The sequence below is a fragment of the Hemiscyllium ocellatum genome, chromosome 7 (assembly GCF_020745735.1).
Source record: "Hemiscyllium ocellatum isolate sHemOce1 chromosome 7, sHemOce1.pat.X.cur, whole genome shotgun sequence".
Lineage (NCBI taxonomy): Eukaryota > Metazoa > Chordata > Chondrichthyes > Orectolobiformes > Hemiscylliidae > Hemiscyllium > Hemiscyllium ocellatum.
In genome coordinates, this window is record NC_083407.1 from 100,139,881 (window position 1) to 100,155,183 (window position 15,303).

A 15,303-nucleotide genomic window follows, 5' to 3' on the forward strand; every position below is an offset into this window, starting at 1 on the left:
ATGACTTGTCCGGACTTGTCCAACCTGCTTATCTTCTTTTCCACCTATCCACTCCACACTCTCCTCCCTGACTTATCACCTTCATCTTCTCCCCCACTCACTCATTGTACTCTATGCTACTCTCCCCCCACCCCACCCTCCTCTATCTTATCTCTCCATGCTTCCAGCTCACTGCCTTTATTTCTGATGAAGGGCTTTTGCCCGAAACATCGATTTCGCTGCTCGTTGGATGCTGCATGAACTGCTGTGCTCTTCCAGCACCACTAATCCAGAATCTGGTTTCCAGCATCTGCAGTCATTGTTTTTACCTAGGTTAGAGTCTATGTCTATACCAACCTGGAATCTATTTCCAAAGTTGGAATTTACAAAATGTCACATGACTGACTGCCTGCAGATTGTGTGCTTTTGAACAAAATAGAATGTATCTGCAAATCCAAACCTGTAAATGCAAATTCACCCCATAGACTGATGTGTGTCCGTGTGTCTGCATGTGTCCGTGTGTCTGCGTGTGTCCGCGTGTGTGTATGGGTTGGCGTGTGTGTGTGTGTGTGTTTGTGTGTAGTGGGGGGAGGGAGAATGTGTGTGTGTGTGCATGAGAGTGTGATGGAGTACATGCCTGTGAGAAGGTGTGTGCGTGTGTGTGTCTGAGAGAATGTGTATATGAAGGAGGGTCTGTGTGAGTGTATGAGTGTGATCATGTATAAGAGTGTGTGTGCTTGTGTGTGAGTGTGTGGGTGAGTGTATAGTGTAGTGGGGTCACCTGTAGTGTGACATGAACCCAAGATCCCGGTTGAGGCTGTCCTCATGGGTGTCAAACTTGGCTATCAGCTTCTGCTTGGCCACTCAGCATTGTCCGTCTTGGAGGATGGTCACCCGAAGATCCGATGCTGAATGTCCATGACAGATGATGTGTTCCCCAACTGGGAGGGAACATTCCTGTCTTGCGATTGTTGTGTGGTATTCATTTATCTGTTACCGTAGCGTCTGCTTTATCTCACCAATGTACCATGCCTCGGGCATCCTTGCCTGCAATGTATGAGATAAACAACGCTGGCTGAGTCACATGAGGACCTGCCTCACAAGTGGTGAGTGGTCTCCCCATGTGTAATGCTGGTATCCATGTCGACACTCTGATATGTCTTACAGTGTTTGCCATGACAGAGTTGTACAGTGTTGTGGTCCATGTTGTCCTGAAGGCTGGGCAGTATGCTGTGAACAATGGTCTGCTTAAGGTTCAGCAGTTGTTTAAAGACAAGAAGCGGAGGCGTAGGGAAGATCTTGATGAGGTGCTCATCCCTAGCAATAATGTGTTGCAGGCTGAGAATGATATTGTCATTTTAATCTAAAATCTGAGGACAGCTTCCAAATTATAGGGTTCTTGGAACTTTCAATGCTTATTACAATCTCAGTTAATATTAAAAGTTAATAATTTAAATGCAGACCAGCCAATAATAGCCATGAATAAAACATACTACAGTCATATAATCCAACATAACAGCTATTAAACAGCTTGTGTTCTCTGAAATTATTTACTCAATCACATGTATAATGTTACACATCACTCAGGTAGCAAGCTGGAAATTAAGCCCCAAAAATTCCCACTGTCATCTGAGAAATTAAAAATTTGAAGTCTGCAAAATTCCCCAATTTGCCTGTCTTGTAGACCCAAGTTGACTGAAAGCACGGGATACGTTTCTGTACTTACTTATTACAAATGAATGGATGCTAGCTGAAGCGAAATGACAATGAACCGTTGACGTACAGTTTTCCTACTTAAAACTCAACTCCTCCTTCCAAATTTCCCCTACAGACACATACAGACAGACAAAAAGCATTCTTGGTTTGGGTGGAGGGCAAAACTGGGAAGGCAGTCTCTGTAAGCAGTCTCTGCATGTGGTTCACTGAGATGCTCCTTTTCACTTGCCTGTACTTGCAGCTTCTCAAGCTGTCTTCTTGAGATATTTCACTAGTTTGCAGAATACACAGAATGACTTTCAAGTGTCTGACATAGTGATTAAAATTGACAGTCTGCAGCAACTGGTGAGGGAAAATAAACAGGCTCCCTTCAGGCTTCAGGTATTTTTTTTACAGCAAAGACAACACCACTACATACCTTTCCGGAGGTCTCAAGACTTCTGGATGCACTGTTCACTCAGATTGAGATCTAGTCATATAGTTGTTGCCAGGCAGAAGGTCTTTGTCATCATCAGTGGGTCACTAGCACACAACTAATCAACTTCTTGTTGCTGGCCAAATCTCCTCACTTTGTGCATACCCTGGTGCTCATTAATATTCCCCCATTGATTGAACAAACAACAGTGTAAACAGCACAAGGTTGCTTTTTAAAAAGTGCAGTAATCCCTTGCACATCTTTAACTTTCAAAATAGTACTTTCCCCATTTAGCCCACAATCAAAATAGAGAAAAACAAGAAGATATGGTCTTTACAATAGAATCCCTAGAGTGTGAAAACAGACCCTTCGGCCCAACAAGTCCAAACCAACTCTTTGAAGAGAAACCCACCCAGATCCATTCCTCCTACCCAATATTTACCCCTGACTAATGCACCTAACCTACACATCCCTGAACACCATGGGTAATTTAGCATGGCCAATTCACGCTGACCTGCTCATCTTTGGACTGTGGGAGGAAACCGGAGGAAGCCAACGCAGACATAGAGAGAATGTGCAAACTTCACACAGACAATCATCAGAGGGTGGAATTGGACCTGGGGTTTGTGGTACTGTGAGGCAGCACTGCTAACCACTGAGCCACCATGCTGCCCCAAATAGTTAGTCCTATCTTCCATCTCAGACGATTTCACTTTAAATTAGTGACCAATTAATCACTAATGTAGTCAAAATAATTTTTAAACCCTGGCTCCCTCATTTCTGATATAAGCAAAATAATCTCAACTATTTGGTTTCCTTGCTGGTAAAGCATATCCTACTTTAGATGTGGGTACTGGACCGAACAATGAGAATATGCACCATTTACCCAATTAGGCTTACCAGTGCCTTACACCAGGCACAACCTGGTCCTAAGTTGATGCATTCCTGGCAAGTTGATCCCGCATTTGTAGGATTGCAGGTAGAATCTGAAAGATAAAATAAAAATAATTCTCTGTTATTCCAGTTACATTTATAAGAGGTGACATGGAAAATTAGGGAACTGTCATTTCAAAGCTACATAGTGCCCATAAATACAATTCTGCAGTGGACAGTAACAATCAAAAGGCGGAGGTGGGTACTGCAGATGCTGGAGATTAGAGTCAAGGTTAGAGTGGTGCTGGGAAAGCACAGCAGGGCAGGCAGCATCCGAGGAGCAGGAAACTCTTCCTGTCTATCTTCCTTCCCACTTATCCGCTCCACCCTCCTCTCTGACTTAGCACCTTTGCCCCTACCTCCATCCACCTATTGCACTCTCAGCTACCTTCTCCCCAGCCCCCCACCCCCTCCCATTTATCTCTCCACCCCCCCACCGTGGCTCCCAGCCTCATTCCCGATGAAGAGTTTTTGCCCGAAACGCCAATTTTCCTGCTCCTCAGATGCTGCCTGACCTGCTGTGTTTTTTCTAGCACCACACTAGAAATAACAATCAAAAGAACAAGAAAGTATCTATTTGTCTTTATTGAGGTTGACACTTCTGCACGAACAATGTCTGGTCCAATGCCAGGCTGACTGGAAAAACATTCAAATTTTCTGGGGTCAAAGCAAGTGACATTATAACAAGTATTAGTGTGTGAAGACTTGTGGTCTTATATCTAACACACCTCTGCCTCTGAGTCAGTAGTTTTCGGTTTCAGTCATGATCTCAATCAGTGGCAAAGAAAACTCAAGAGACTCAACAGTCCATTTCTGATCCTATTTCATATGTTTGTATTTCCAATGGAATAAGGAAGGAGCATCACACTATGAGTTTCAAAAAGAATTGCATGGATTTAATTAGAGTTGATAAGCAAACATAACTGCCTTCGCAGGGTGGGGAGTGTGTGACAGTAATAGTAGATACATCCTAAAAGAGTGAGGAGAGATGTAGGGATTGGTTGACCAGAGGATGTGGCAGTGATTGAAGCAACTGGAATAAACACAAGCACAGTGAAGCACATGACAAGATAAAAATATGTGTAGTCAGAATAATCAGGGAATGCTCATACTACAGTTTTTTCTGACAAACAAGAGAAAGAAGGCAATGTAAATAACCTATGTGCGCTGTTTATTCCACCAAATCTGAAAAACATATTCATGACATCTGGATTCTGCAACTCACTCTGAGGCATTTTTCGAAAGTTACTGAGGCCTCTCATTTGTTTCATTCTCGGGATATGAGGATGGCTGGCAAGATCCTACCCTCCTTTGAGGAGGTGATGCTTCACCTTCTTAAACTGCTGCAGTCCAACTCCGACAGTGACTTTAGATAAGGATTTTATGCATCTTAACCAAGCAAATGTGAAGTAACACCAGTACATGTTCAGCCAGAAGGGAAAAAAATGAGTAAAACTTGGAAATATTTCGCACTGTTGTGATCTGATCTTGTATACCTTAAAACAGAACTCCAATTCAGACCAGTCATTTCCAAATTTCACTGACTTTTCCTTTTTGTCAAAATGGTGTAATACTGAATTGTGGTATTTTCATGCACAGGGCTGTCCTTGTCCTTCTCAGTGTCAGAGGTTTAAGAGGTGCTGCTTGGTGATTTTTCACAGTGGATTCTATAAATAGGACACACTCAGCCACAGTAACTTTGGAGGGAGCAGCTTTTTAAGCTAATAGTTTGTGAGACTTTTCAGTGTTATTGGATACACACTTACTCAAGTTTATTCCATCACGTTCCTGATGTGCCTTGCATGCTGTAGAGAGGTTTTAGCAAATCAGGAGAAATTTTACATAACTATGACTTCTTAAAATTTCTTACAACCAGAATCAAAATGGTTTAATGAAAAGAAAATCATGTTTGGCAAATGCTGTTTGAGTGGTCTAAGAATGCAACAAGCAAGGTCGATAAAAGGGAACTGGCAGATGTCGGGTCTTTGGAGTTACAAAATGCATTTCATAAGATGTCACATGACTTTTACATTTGCTCAGGAGATATGAACATTGCTGGCTAGGACAACATTTATTACTCATCCCTAATTGTCCAGAGACAGTTAAGAGTTAACTACATTGCTGTGTGTCTGGAGTCACATGTAATCCAGAGTGGGTAAGGATGGCAAATTTTCTTCTCTAAAGGACATTAGTGAATCAAATGGTTTGTGTGAAAGGTTACAACACAGGATAAGATTTCATAGTATTGGAGTGACATATTAACATAGATAGAGTATTAGCTAATGAACAGGAAACTGATTTGAGATAACTGTAGAATTTTCAACGTCGCAAATTGTAACCATTAGTGTGGCCTGAATTATTTTCAATTTATATTAATTACTTGAATGAAGTTTTTTTCTTTTGCTGACAACACAAAAACATGTCAGAAAGCAAAGTTGACAATGATCTGAAGAGTCTGCAAACTATAGATAGGTGAAATAAATCAGCAAAAAATATGGAAGGTAATGTCAGAAAATTTCAGGTTGGTATTTCAGTGGAGGTAGATTGAAGTATGCTGCAGTCCAGAGGGAGCCAGTCATCCTTGTTCATGAATCACAGGAAGTTAGGAGATTGGTGCAACAAGTCATCAGGAAGGCAAATGAAGTGTTGACTTTGATTTCAAGATGGATGGAATATAAAAGTAGGAAACTTGGTAACAATGCAAGGTATGTGACTGCATCTAAATTGCAGAAGTTTTGGTTCCCTCATGTAAGGAAGAATGTGCTTACATTGAAATTGGTTCAGAGAAATTTCTGATTTGAAGATGTTGTCTAATAAGGCAAGGAGACCGGATCTGTAGTGTAATGTATATTATGTAAAATATTATGTATCACATTAATATGATTTTTGGAAAGAGAATTTTATCAAAGAAGTAGATGAAGCTTTTCTTTAAAATAAAATCACGGTCTATTCAGCATCGTTCAGAAAGCAAGTGGCTGTGAATGTCTGGGGTGTGTTTATGAGGAATTGTTTCAACTATTGTGGTTTACAACAAGCAGACTAAACATTGAAGGTTATTAATTTGTTTTCAGTTCAGAGTAACTACGGATTGATCTTAGTTTAGAAAAGCCAGAAATTTGAAACTTTTTGAGACAGTTCAGAAGAGACCTGACTGGGGTCAGGGCTCAACTTAAAAAAGTTGAGGACAGTTCATTGAAAACACAGTCACCGCAAAATAAAAGTTTAATTTGTCTGGCTTCAAATGAGGAGAGTTCTGATCAGAATTTGCAAGTTATCATAAGCTGACAATGTTTAAGTTTTCAGTTTTATGTGTATTTACGTAAGAAGACTTCATGGTTCATAGAAAATAAAATGGAGCGAATCAGTTAAGTAGAACTTAAAGATTTGATACAGAAGGGTAATTTCTCTGGACTTAAATTTCTGTAAATAGGTGATTTTGTGAAGTAGGTTGAGAACCTTGTGCTGCTGTGTGTTTTAAGATTTTTTTAAAAATCTGTCTTGTATCTAAACAACTTATTTTTTGATTTTTGTGTAATAAACCTTTGTTTTATTATTGAAATAACTTCACAGTCTCGTGGAACTAGGTTTCAGTATCTGATCTCCATGTTCATCAAAATTTAAAACAACTGATCCATCAAACTAGATTTCATTCTGGGATCTGACTTGTCCATCAACTGGGAATATAACAGAGTCAAATAAGAATTTTTCTACATGAGACTGAGATGAGTGGAAATTCATTCTGTCAGAGAGTCGTATGTCTTTGGTATTTTACTTCACAGGAAGTAGCGGACGCAGGATCATTGAAGATATTTAAGGCTGAATTAGAGTTACATTCACAGCCACTTGCTTTCTGAACGATGCTGAACAGACTGTGATTTTATTTTAAAGAAAAGCTTCATCTACTTCTTTACAGTTGTGTTAAAGCTTTGGGCAAAAGTCACAAAAGTGGAGTTAAGGCCAGAATCGAATCAGCCAGCCATGATTTTACTGAATGGCATAGCAAGCTGGAGAAGCTGAATGGCTTACTCCTGCTGCTGTTTCTTATGTTCTTCAGTTATGAAAATATGGACAAAACAGGCAAGATTGCACATTGTGCTTGTTCTTAGTTTCCCTGAAAAGATGCTGGCTCGCTATCTCACTGAATCACTGACATCCTAGTGGTGATGCTGTTTGAATAATTGTGCTAAGCAATGTTCCCTGTAAGTTCTTTCACTGCTGGTGAAGATTTATGACCCCTGAAGAGGGGCCCCTTGGTTCGAGATCAGTCAAAAGAATCAACGGAATGTGGTGCGTACAAGAGCAAGTGTCATTAGTTTATTGAATTAAGGTACCTTGACGCAATGCTTTCCAGCAACACAGAGGTTAAAGCTTCTGTGTTGCGTGGTGAAGTTGCGCAATTACATTTGAAAATTACACATTACATATATGTTTTTAAAGAGATAGTACAGACTTAATAATTACGAGAAAGACCAATCACATATAAGAAGGTGACATGATTTAAAGCAAGTTAATCCAATGATATATCCTTGGAAAGATTCTTATTTACGTAAATCATCACGCCATTGTAGCAGTTCAAGTTTAGTTCAAATTGTCAATTAATGTGTCAGTATTCATTTTATGAAAACTCTTATTATCCTCTTGTCTTTGGATTTGAGCTTAATTCTGCAAAACAGCATTTCAGATTCACAGGATTCAATCACTATTCTCAGCCATTTTCTTGTCTTATTTTAAATTGATAAGCCATTTTGTGGTTCGTAAAAATCTACATATACTTGTTGCTTCTAATAATAACCTAAATTCAATATTCCGATCCTCGCTGGGAGGTTCCACATACACCCAGCCTGACTCACTGACTTCCAGTTTTGGGAAGCTACTGCGATGCATGGACCTTGGAGGTCCACCCAGTGGAAAAATAAATTGGAAGGAATATTGGTGCTGGATGGAAAATTCAGGAATCAACTGGTAGACTGTGACTTTGCAAAGGATTATCACAGAGGATTGAATGTCCTTGAAGCTAACTCGATATAAAATATATCGATTCTTTCTCCTGATCTCTTTCTCCAAAAACCAATCCTGATTTCTCAGTTTATTTGATCAAGCATTTGAGATGCTACTGATGCAGTGAAACAAAAGCCTAATCAACTTCTTTGTGCTCCAAATACAGATCCTAACTTTGAGTATTGCTAAATAAAGAAATATTTTGTCAAAGCTTTTCATTATGCACCCATCTGGGCAATTCACAGGAAATACTAAAATAAAGGGAAAGCAACTTTATGTTCCTCGGTTACTAATTTCTTTATTGATGGGGAAGTAAACACTTTCACAATTTAACCCCTCAGACCCTGCTCTAAATGTGAACATTTACTGTATTCCTTTTGGCTTTCTGTGCTCCAACCAATACAATCTTGATTTCAAACCCCTTCTCGTTGTTCATATCATTTCTGTAATTCCAGCACATTTCTTAGTGATTCCAATGCCCTCTTTAATAAATGAGGTGTCCAGATGCAGACAGGAATGAATTAGCATTTCTCCAGCTTTCACAGCAATTACCTTTCACAGCCTCAGGATGCCCTACTTAATCCAGCCAATTAAATACTTTTTTGGAGTATAGTCACTGCAAGAGACATGCAACCAATTTCCATCCTACATAGTATCTCAAATGAGATAATTATCAAGTAATCTGCTTCTGTGATTTTGAATGACGGCAAAATACCAGCAAGGACCCTCAAAAGAGCTCCCTTTCCTTCCAAAATCCTGCCATGGCTTATTTTATGTTTAACTCTAATGTGGAACCAAATTCATATTTTAATAAAATGAATTAGAATATTGACAGAAATCATTGGAATCTTACTGTAAAAGTGAACTCTAAAAATTACTCATGGACAGCATACCATGAAATGGTAGTTATAATTTTGGGATTCCTCATAATTTTATACAGTACATGGTACAAAACCTGTATAACGAAAAATGCACTGGAAAATGTGCAAATGAATTTTACAAGATTATTTACAAGTAATTATAACAAAATTGAGGGCACAACAATCAGGAGAAACTAAACAGGTTAGTTTTTTTGCTCGAAAAGGGAAGACAAAGGAGTGACCTCAAACAAATTTCAGAATGATTAAATTTGTGGAGGGTTATCTGAGAGAAAATATTTCCCCTTCCTGGAAAACTGAAGACTGTAAAACTAAAGTCATGATTAATCAAAATGAACTTGGGGGAAAAAAAAAGTTCCCCAAAGAGTGGTTAAAATGTCAACTCCAGATAAAATAGTTGAGATTAACAGTTTAGATGAGTATCTAAGAGGAAGCGAACTAAGAATGAGGAAGGAAGGATTAGAAAGTCACCTTAAGAAGCTTACACATGAGGTTTGGGGGAGGTTCTTGTGCAACATAAGCACCAGCATTGACACATTGCTGTAAATAGCCAGTTTCTCTGTAGTATGTTTGCTGTTTGTAACATGCAGCACATTGTAAAGCGCAGCAGAAACAAAGAACATTGAGTGATTGTCCAGTAGCTGAAAGAGTGCAAATACAAAATAGTAATCGTTACATCAGAAGACAATGAGTAAAGCACTCAAAGAGACAGATGTTGGGGAAAAAAAGTAAGTAACGGGAGGAAGCTGAGGAAATAGAAGAGAGAGAAAGCAAGACAAAACGGAAGAGAACAGAGAATAGTCATATGACCAAATACAGATTACACTGGAAGAACCACAGATGATAAAATGTGAACTAAGTACTGCAAGTGATGAGGCAAGTGATTGTACAATGTGATCTCGAGGCAGTGGGATAGTGGTGATGTCTCTGGTCTAATTATCCAAAGGCCTAGGTTAATGTTTTGACCACTGTAGTGAGACAGATTTAAATCCACAACATGAGTTGGTGGAATTTAAATTCAGTTCATGTATCTGGAATTATTCTCAAAAAAGAAACCATCACCAATTCTCATTAAAATCTAGCTGACACATGAATATCTTTTTTGGGAAGTAAACCAGCCATTCTTACCTGGTCACAGAGTCATAGAGTCCTACAGCACGGTGACAGACCCTTGGCCCAAACTGCTCCATGCTGACCAAAATGTCCATTCACGCTAACCTCTGCACTTGGCCCATATCCTTCGAAACCTTTCTCATCCATATATTTGTCCAAATGTCTTTTAAATGTTGTTAATGTACCCGCCTCAACCACTTCCACCATAAGCTCATTCTATATGTATATTACCCTCTGTGTCAAAAAGTTGCCCCTCAGGTTCCTTTTATTCTTTCCCCTCTACCCTTAAACTGTTGTCCTCTAGTCCTCAAAAAAAGTCCTAGCTTGTTCAACCTCTCCCTCTAACTCAGACCTTTGAGTCCGGCAATATCCTTGAAAACTCTTTCCAGTTGAATAACAGCCTTCCTATCATAAGGTGACCAAAACTGAACACAATACTTCAAGTGTGACCTCACCAATGTCCTGTACAGCTGCAATATAACTTCCCAACCTCTATACTCAATGCCCTGATTGATAAAGGCCAGTTTGCCAAAATTCTTCTTCACTGCCCTGTCTACCTGTGACTCCACTTTCAGAGAACCATGCACCTGAACTCCAAGATCTCCACGACACTCCTTAATGCCCTACCATTTACCATGAAACTCCTACTTTGAACCTCACACTTATCTATATTAAACTCCATTTGCATTTCTCAGCCGACTCCCTCAGCTGATGGAAGTCCTGCTGCAATCTCTGATCACCTTCCACAGTGTCCATGATATCGCCTATTTTAGTATCATCTGCGAACTTACTAATCATTCCTTGGACATTCTCATCCAAATCATTGACATAGGTAACAAACAGTAGCGGGCCCAGCACTGACCCTGTTGAGGCACTCCACTAGTCACAGGTCTCCAGTCTGACAAGCATCTTTCCAATATTACCCTCTGCTTCCTCTCATCAAGCCAATTTTGTATCCAATTTGCCAGCTCCCCATGAATTCCAAGTGATCGTACCTTCCGGAGCAGCTCACCACGTGGAACGTTTTCAAAGCCCTGACTGAAATCCATATAGACTCTGCCTACTGCCCTGCCCTCATCAACCTTCCGGGTCACTTCATCAAAGAACTCTAACTAAATTTGTGAGGCATGATCTCCCACTCGCAAAGCCATGCTGACTATTTCTCATCAAACCCTGTCTTTCCAAATGCATGTATATCTTATCCTTCAGAATCTTCTCAAGTAATTACCTATTACAGATATTAAGCTGTATATAGTTCCCAGGCTTTTTTTCGCTGTGCTTCTTGAATAATGGCACAACAATCACTGCCCTCCATTCTTCCGGGACCTCACCTGTGGCTAACAATGATGCAAAAATATCAGCCTGGGCCCCCACAATTTCTTTTCTAGCCTCTTGTTGTGTTCTTGGCTTTATCTGTTCAGGACCAGGAGATTTATCCACCTTCATACATTCTAATACATTCAGCACCTCCTCAACTGTGATATGGATTGTCCCCAAGACATGACCACTAACTTCCCCAAGTTCTCAAGTCTTCATGTCTTTCTCCATGGTAAACACAGGAGAAATATTCATTGATGACCTCGCCCATCTCCTGAGGTTCTACACATACACGTCCACTTTGGTCCTTGAGGGGTCTTATTCTCTCTCTAGTTATTCTTTTTTGTTCAATATACTGAAGGAATCTCTTTGGATTCACCCTAATCTTCTCAGCAAAGCCTATCTTGTGCCCCCTTTTCGCCCTCCTGATTTCCTACTTCAGTAAACTCCTGTACTCCCTGTATACCTCCAATGAGTCCCTTGATCCCAGCTGCCTGTACCTGAGCCACACTTCCTTTTTTCTGGTCAAAGCCTCAACATCTCTTATTATCCAGGGCTTTCCATTCCTGTCAACCTTGCCCTTCACCCTCACAGGAACATATAGACCTTGAACTCTAGCTATCTCACTTTTAAAGTCCTCCCACACGCCGGAGGTCCCTTTGCCTGCGAATAAACTACTCCAATCAACTCCTACAAGCTCCTGTCTAATTTCATCAAAATTTGCCATGCCCCAATTTAGAACTTGAACTCGTGGACTAGTTTTTTTCCCCCTCCATAACTACTTTAAAATTAATGGAACTATGGTCACTGGTCCCAAAGTGCTCCCCCACTGTCACCTCAGTTACCTGTCCTGCCCTATTTCCCAAGAGCAGGTCGCGTTTTGCCCCTCCCCAAGTAGGACCCTCCATATACTGCTTGAGGAAACTTTCCTGAACACACTTAACAAGTTCCACCCTATCTAAGCTCTTAACTCTATGGCAGTCCCAGACTATGTTAGGAAAATTAAAATCTCCTAATAGGACAACTCTAGTTTGTAATCCGGAATGAGAATTCCATATGGCAATTTGTCTTCCTAGTGCCACGCTGAGGGGCACCTCAAGATTATGAACAACTTGGATGATGGGACAGAAAGCCACGTACTCAAGTTGGCCAATGACACAATGACTAATGGGAATTGTAAGCAGTGTGGACCAGCTGTTTCCAAACCATGGACTGTATCCCCAGTGAGATTTTGAGATGAGCAATCAGGGTCACGAGCTCTGACCATGCAGTGGGAGCTATGGAGCAGTGACTCAGATTTGCCAGTCCTGGGACCAGCTGCCTTTAAATATGCTTTATTCTCCTGTCCACACAGCCTAATAGCATGACCACTGACGCCATTACAGCTTGTGGATGGAATTCTCCGAACCCTTGAATGAGCTGGGCAACGGTAAGTTGCTGAAGAAGGGCTTATGCCCGAAACATCGATTTTCCTGCTCCTTGGATGCTGCCTGACCTGCTGCGTTTTTCCAGCAACACATTTTTCAACGGTAAGTCATGGGAAAGTATGGCAAGATTGGAAAAATTGGATTCTCAATGTCCAGAAAATAAAGTCTGATTTTCCACCCTCGGTTTAAATGACAAGCTGAGAATCTTTGGAGTGGCGAGGGACCTATTTGCGTGCTTTAACAAGTTATTATTACCTATTTTTGCCTCATTTATGTGCAGTTTCCTAATCTCCCAAGTGGCAGTGAGAAACTAGATGGTGATAATTCCTGACACACAAGTCTGATTGGGAACCTCGCAGCTCCCAGAATGCTTTTCTGGGCCTCCATCTTGGATAGGAGTCATCTCAGGGTATGTTCCACTGACATTGGCTTCAGGCTTCAGACATCAGACATGCACCAGCCTCACCACATCATCATGATGCAATTCCAACTCACTTTGAATACTATTTGCCACTTAAACACAATACTTCAGAGCACACTGGCAGCTTTCTATGCTGTGTTACTACGAGACCACTTTGTCCACAAGGGCTGGGATCCTTATAACAGGGCATTTCTCAGGGCTTTTAGCTAGCCCTTTTATTGCTTATTCATTGCATGCTTACTTGGATGCTTATGGCGTCTCTGCCTTGCCTTGCTTTTTTTGCACAAGACAACCTCATTCAAAACTTATACTTTCACTGTCCTTCTCCCTTGTCTTGCCTTTTAGCACAGACACAAAGCCAGGCAACTTGTCATGGCTGCTACTGTGATCAAGAAGGGGTTGGATGTGCTGCTGTGCAATGTCAATCTCACATCTACGGCATGTAACATAGAACAATACAGCACAGAACAGGCCCTTCAGCCCTTGATGTTGCGTCGACCTGTGAACTAATCTAAGTCCATTCCCCTACACTATCCCATTATCATCCATGTGCTTATCCAAGGATTGCTTAAATCTCCCTAATGTGGCTGAGTTAACGACATTGGCAGACAGGAGATTCCACACCCTTATCACTCTCTGGGTAAAGACACTGCCTCTGACATCTGTCTTAAATCTATCACCCCTCAATTTGTAGCTATGCCCCCTCATACAAGCTGACATCATCAATCCAGAAAAAACACTCTCACAGTCTACCCTATCTAATCCTCTGATCATCTTGTATGTCTCTATCAAATCCCCTCTTAGCCATCTTCTTTCCTAAGAGAACAGACCCAAGTCTCTCAGCCTTTCCTCATATGACCTTCCCTCCAGACCAGGCAACATCCTGGTAAATCTGCTCTGCACCTTTTCCAATGCTTCCACATCCTTCCCGAAATATGACAACCAAAACTGTACACAATATTCCAACTGCGGCCGCACTAGTGTTTTGTATACTTGCGACATGACATTATAACTCCGCAACTCAATCCCTCTTCCATTAAAACCTAACACAGCATATGCCTTCTTAAGAGCACTATCAACCTGGGTGGCAGCTTTCAGGGATCTATGTACATGGACTCTGTACATCCACACTACCAAGAATCTTTCCATTGACCCATGTACTCTGCCTTCCTGTTATTCTTCCTAAAGTGAATCTCCTCACATTTATCTGCATTGAACTCCATTTGCCATCTCTCAGCCCAATTTTGCAGTTTCTCCAAGTTCCCCTGCAATCTGCAACATTCTTCCACACTGTCCAGCGCTCCACAGTCTTAAGTGTCATCTGCAAACTTACTAACCCATCCACCTATGTCTACGTCTAAGTCATTTACAAAAATGATAAACAGCAGTGATCCCAAAACAGATCCTTGTGGCACACCACTAGTAACCAGACTCCAAGCTGAATATTTTCCATCAACCACCACTCGCTGCCTTCTTAGAGAAAGCCAATTTCTAATCCAAACTGCAAAATCACCCTCAATCCCATGCCTCTGCAATTTTTCCAATAGCCTACCATATGAAACCTTATCAAAGGCTTTACTGAAGTCCATGTTCACCATGTCAACTGCCCTACCCTCATCTACATGCTTGGTCACCTTCTCAAAAAACTCAATGAGGTTTGTGAGACATGACCTGCCCTTGACAAAACCATGTTGACTATTTCCAATCAAATCATTGCTTGTTAGATGATTATAAATCCTACCTCTTATAATCCTTTCCATAACTTTTCCTACAACAGACGTAAGGTTCACTGGTCTATAATTACCTGGGTCATCTCTCCTGACCTTCTTAAACAAGAACACAACACTTGCAATCCTCCAGTCCTCTGGTACTAAACCTGTAGACAATGATGACTCAGAGATCAAGGCCAAAGGCTCCAACACCTCCTCCCTAGTTTCCCAGAGAATCCTCAGATAAATCCCATCCGGCCAAGGGGACTTGTCTACTTTCGCCCCTTCTAGAATTGATAACACCTCTTCCTTACTAACTTCAATCATTTCTAATCTAATATCTCGTATCTCATTCTTCTCCTCTACAATATTCTCCTTTTCTGAGGGAAATATTCAT

General features: G+C 40.9%; 1 protein-coding gene across 1 annotated transcript in view; it reads right to left on the reverse strand.

Moving 5' to 3' along the window:
• Positions 1-15,303, reverse strand: part of itgb2 (integrin, beta 2) — a 102,401-nt gene that overhangs the window by 41,242 nt on the left and 45,856 nt on the right. The window contains exon 3 of the mRNA XM_060827593.1: positions 3,011-3,096. Coding sequence (XP_060683576.1) covers positions 3,011-3,096 — 86 coding nt within the window. The remainder of the gene's footprint in view (positions 1-3,010; positions 3,097-15,303) is intronic.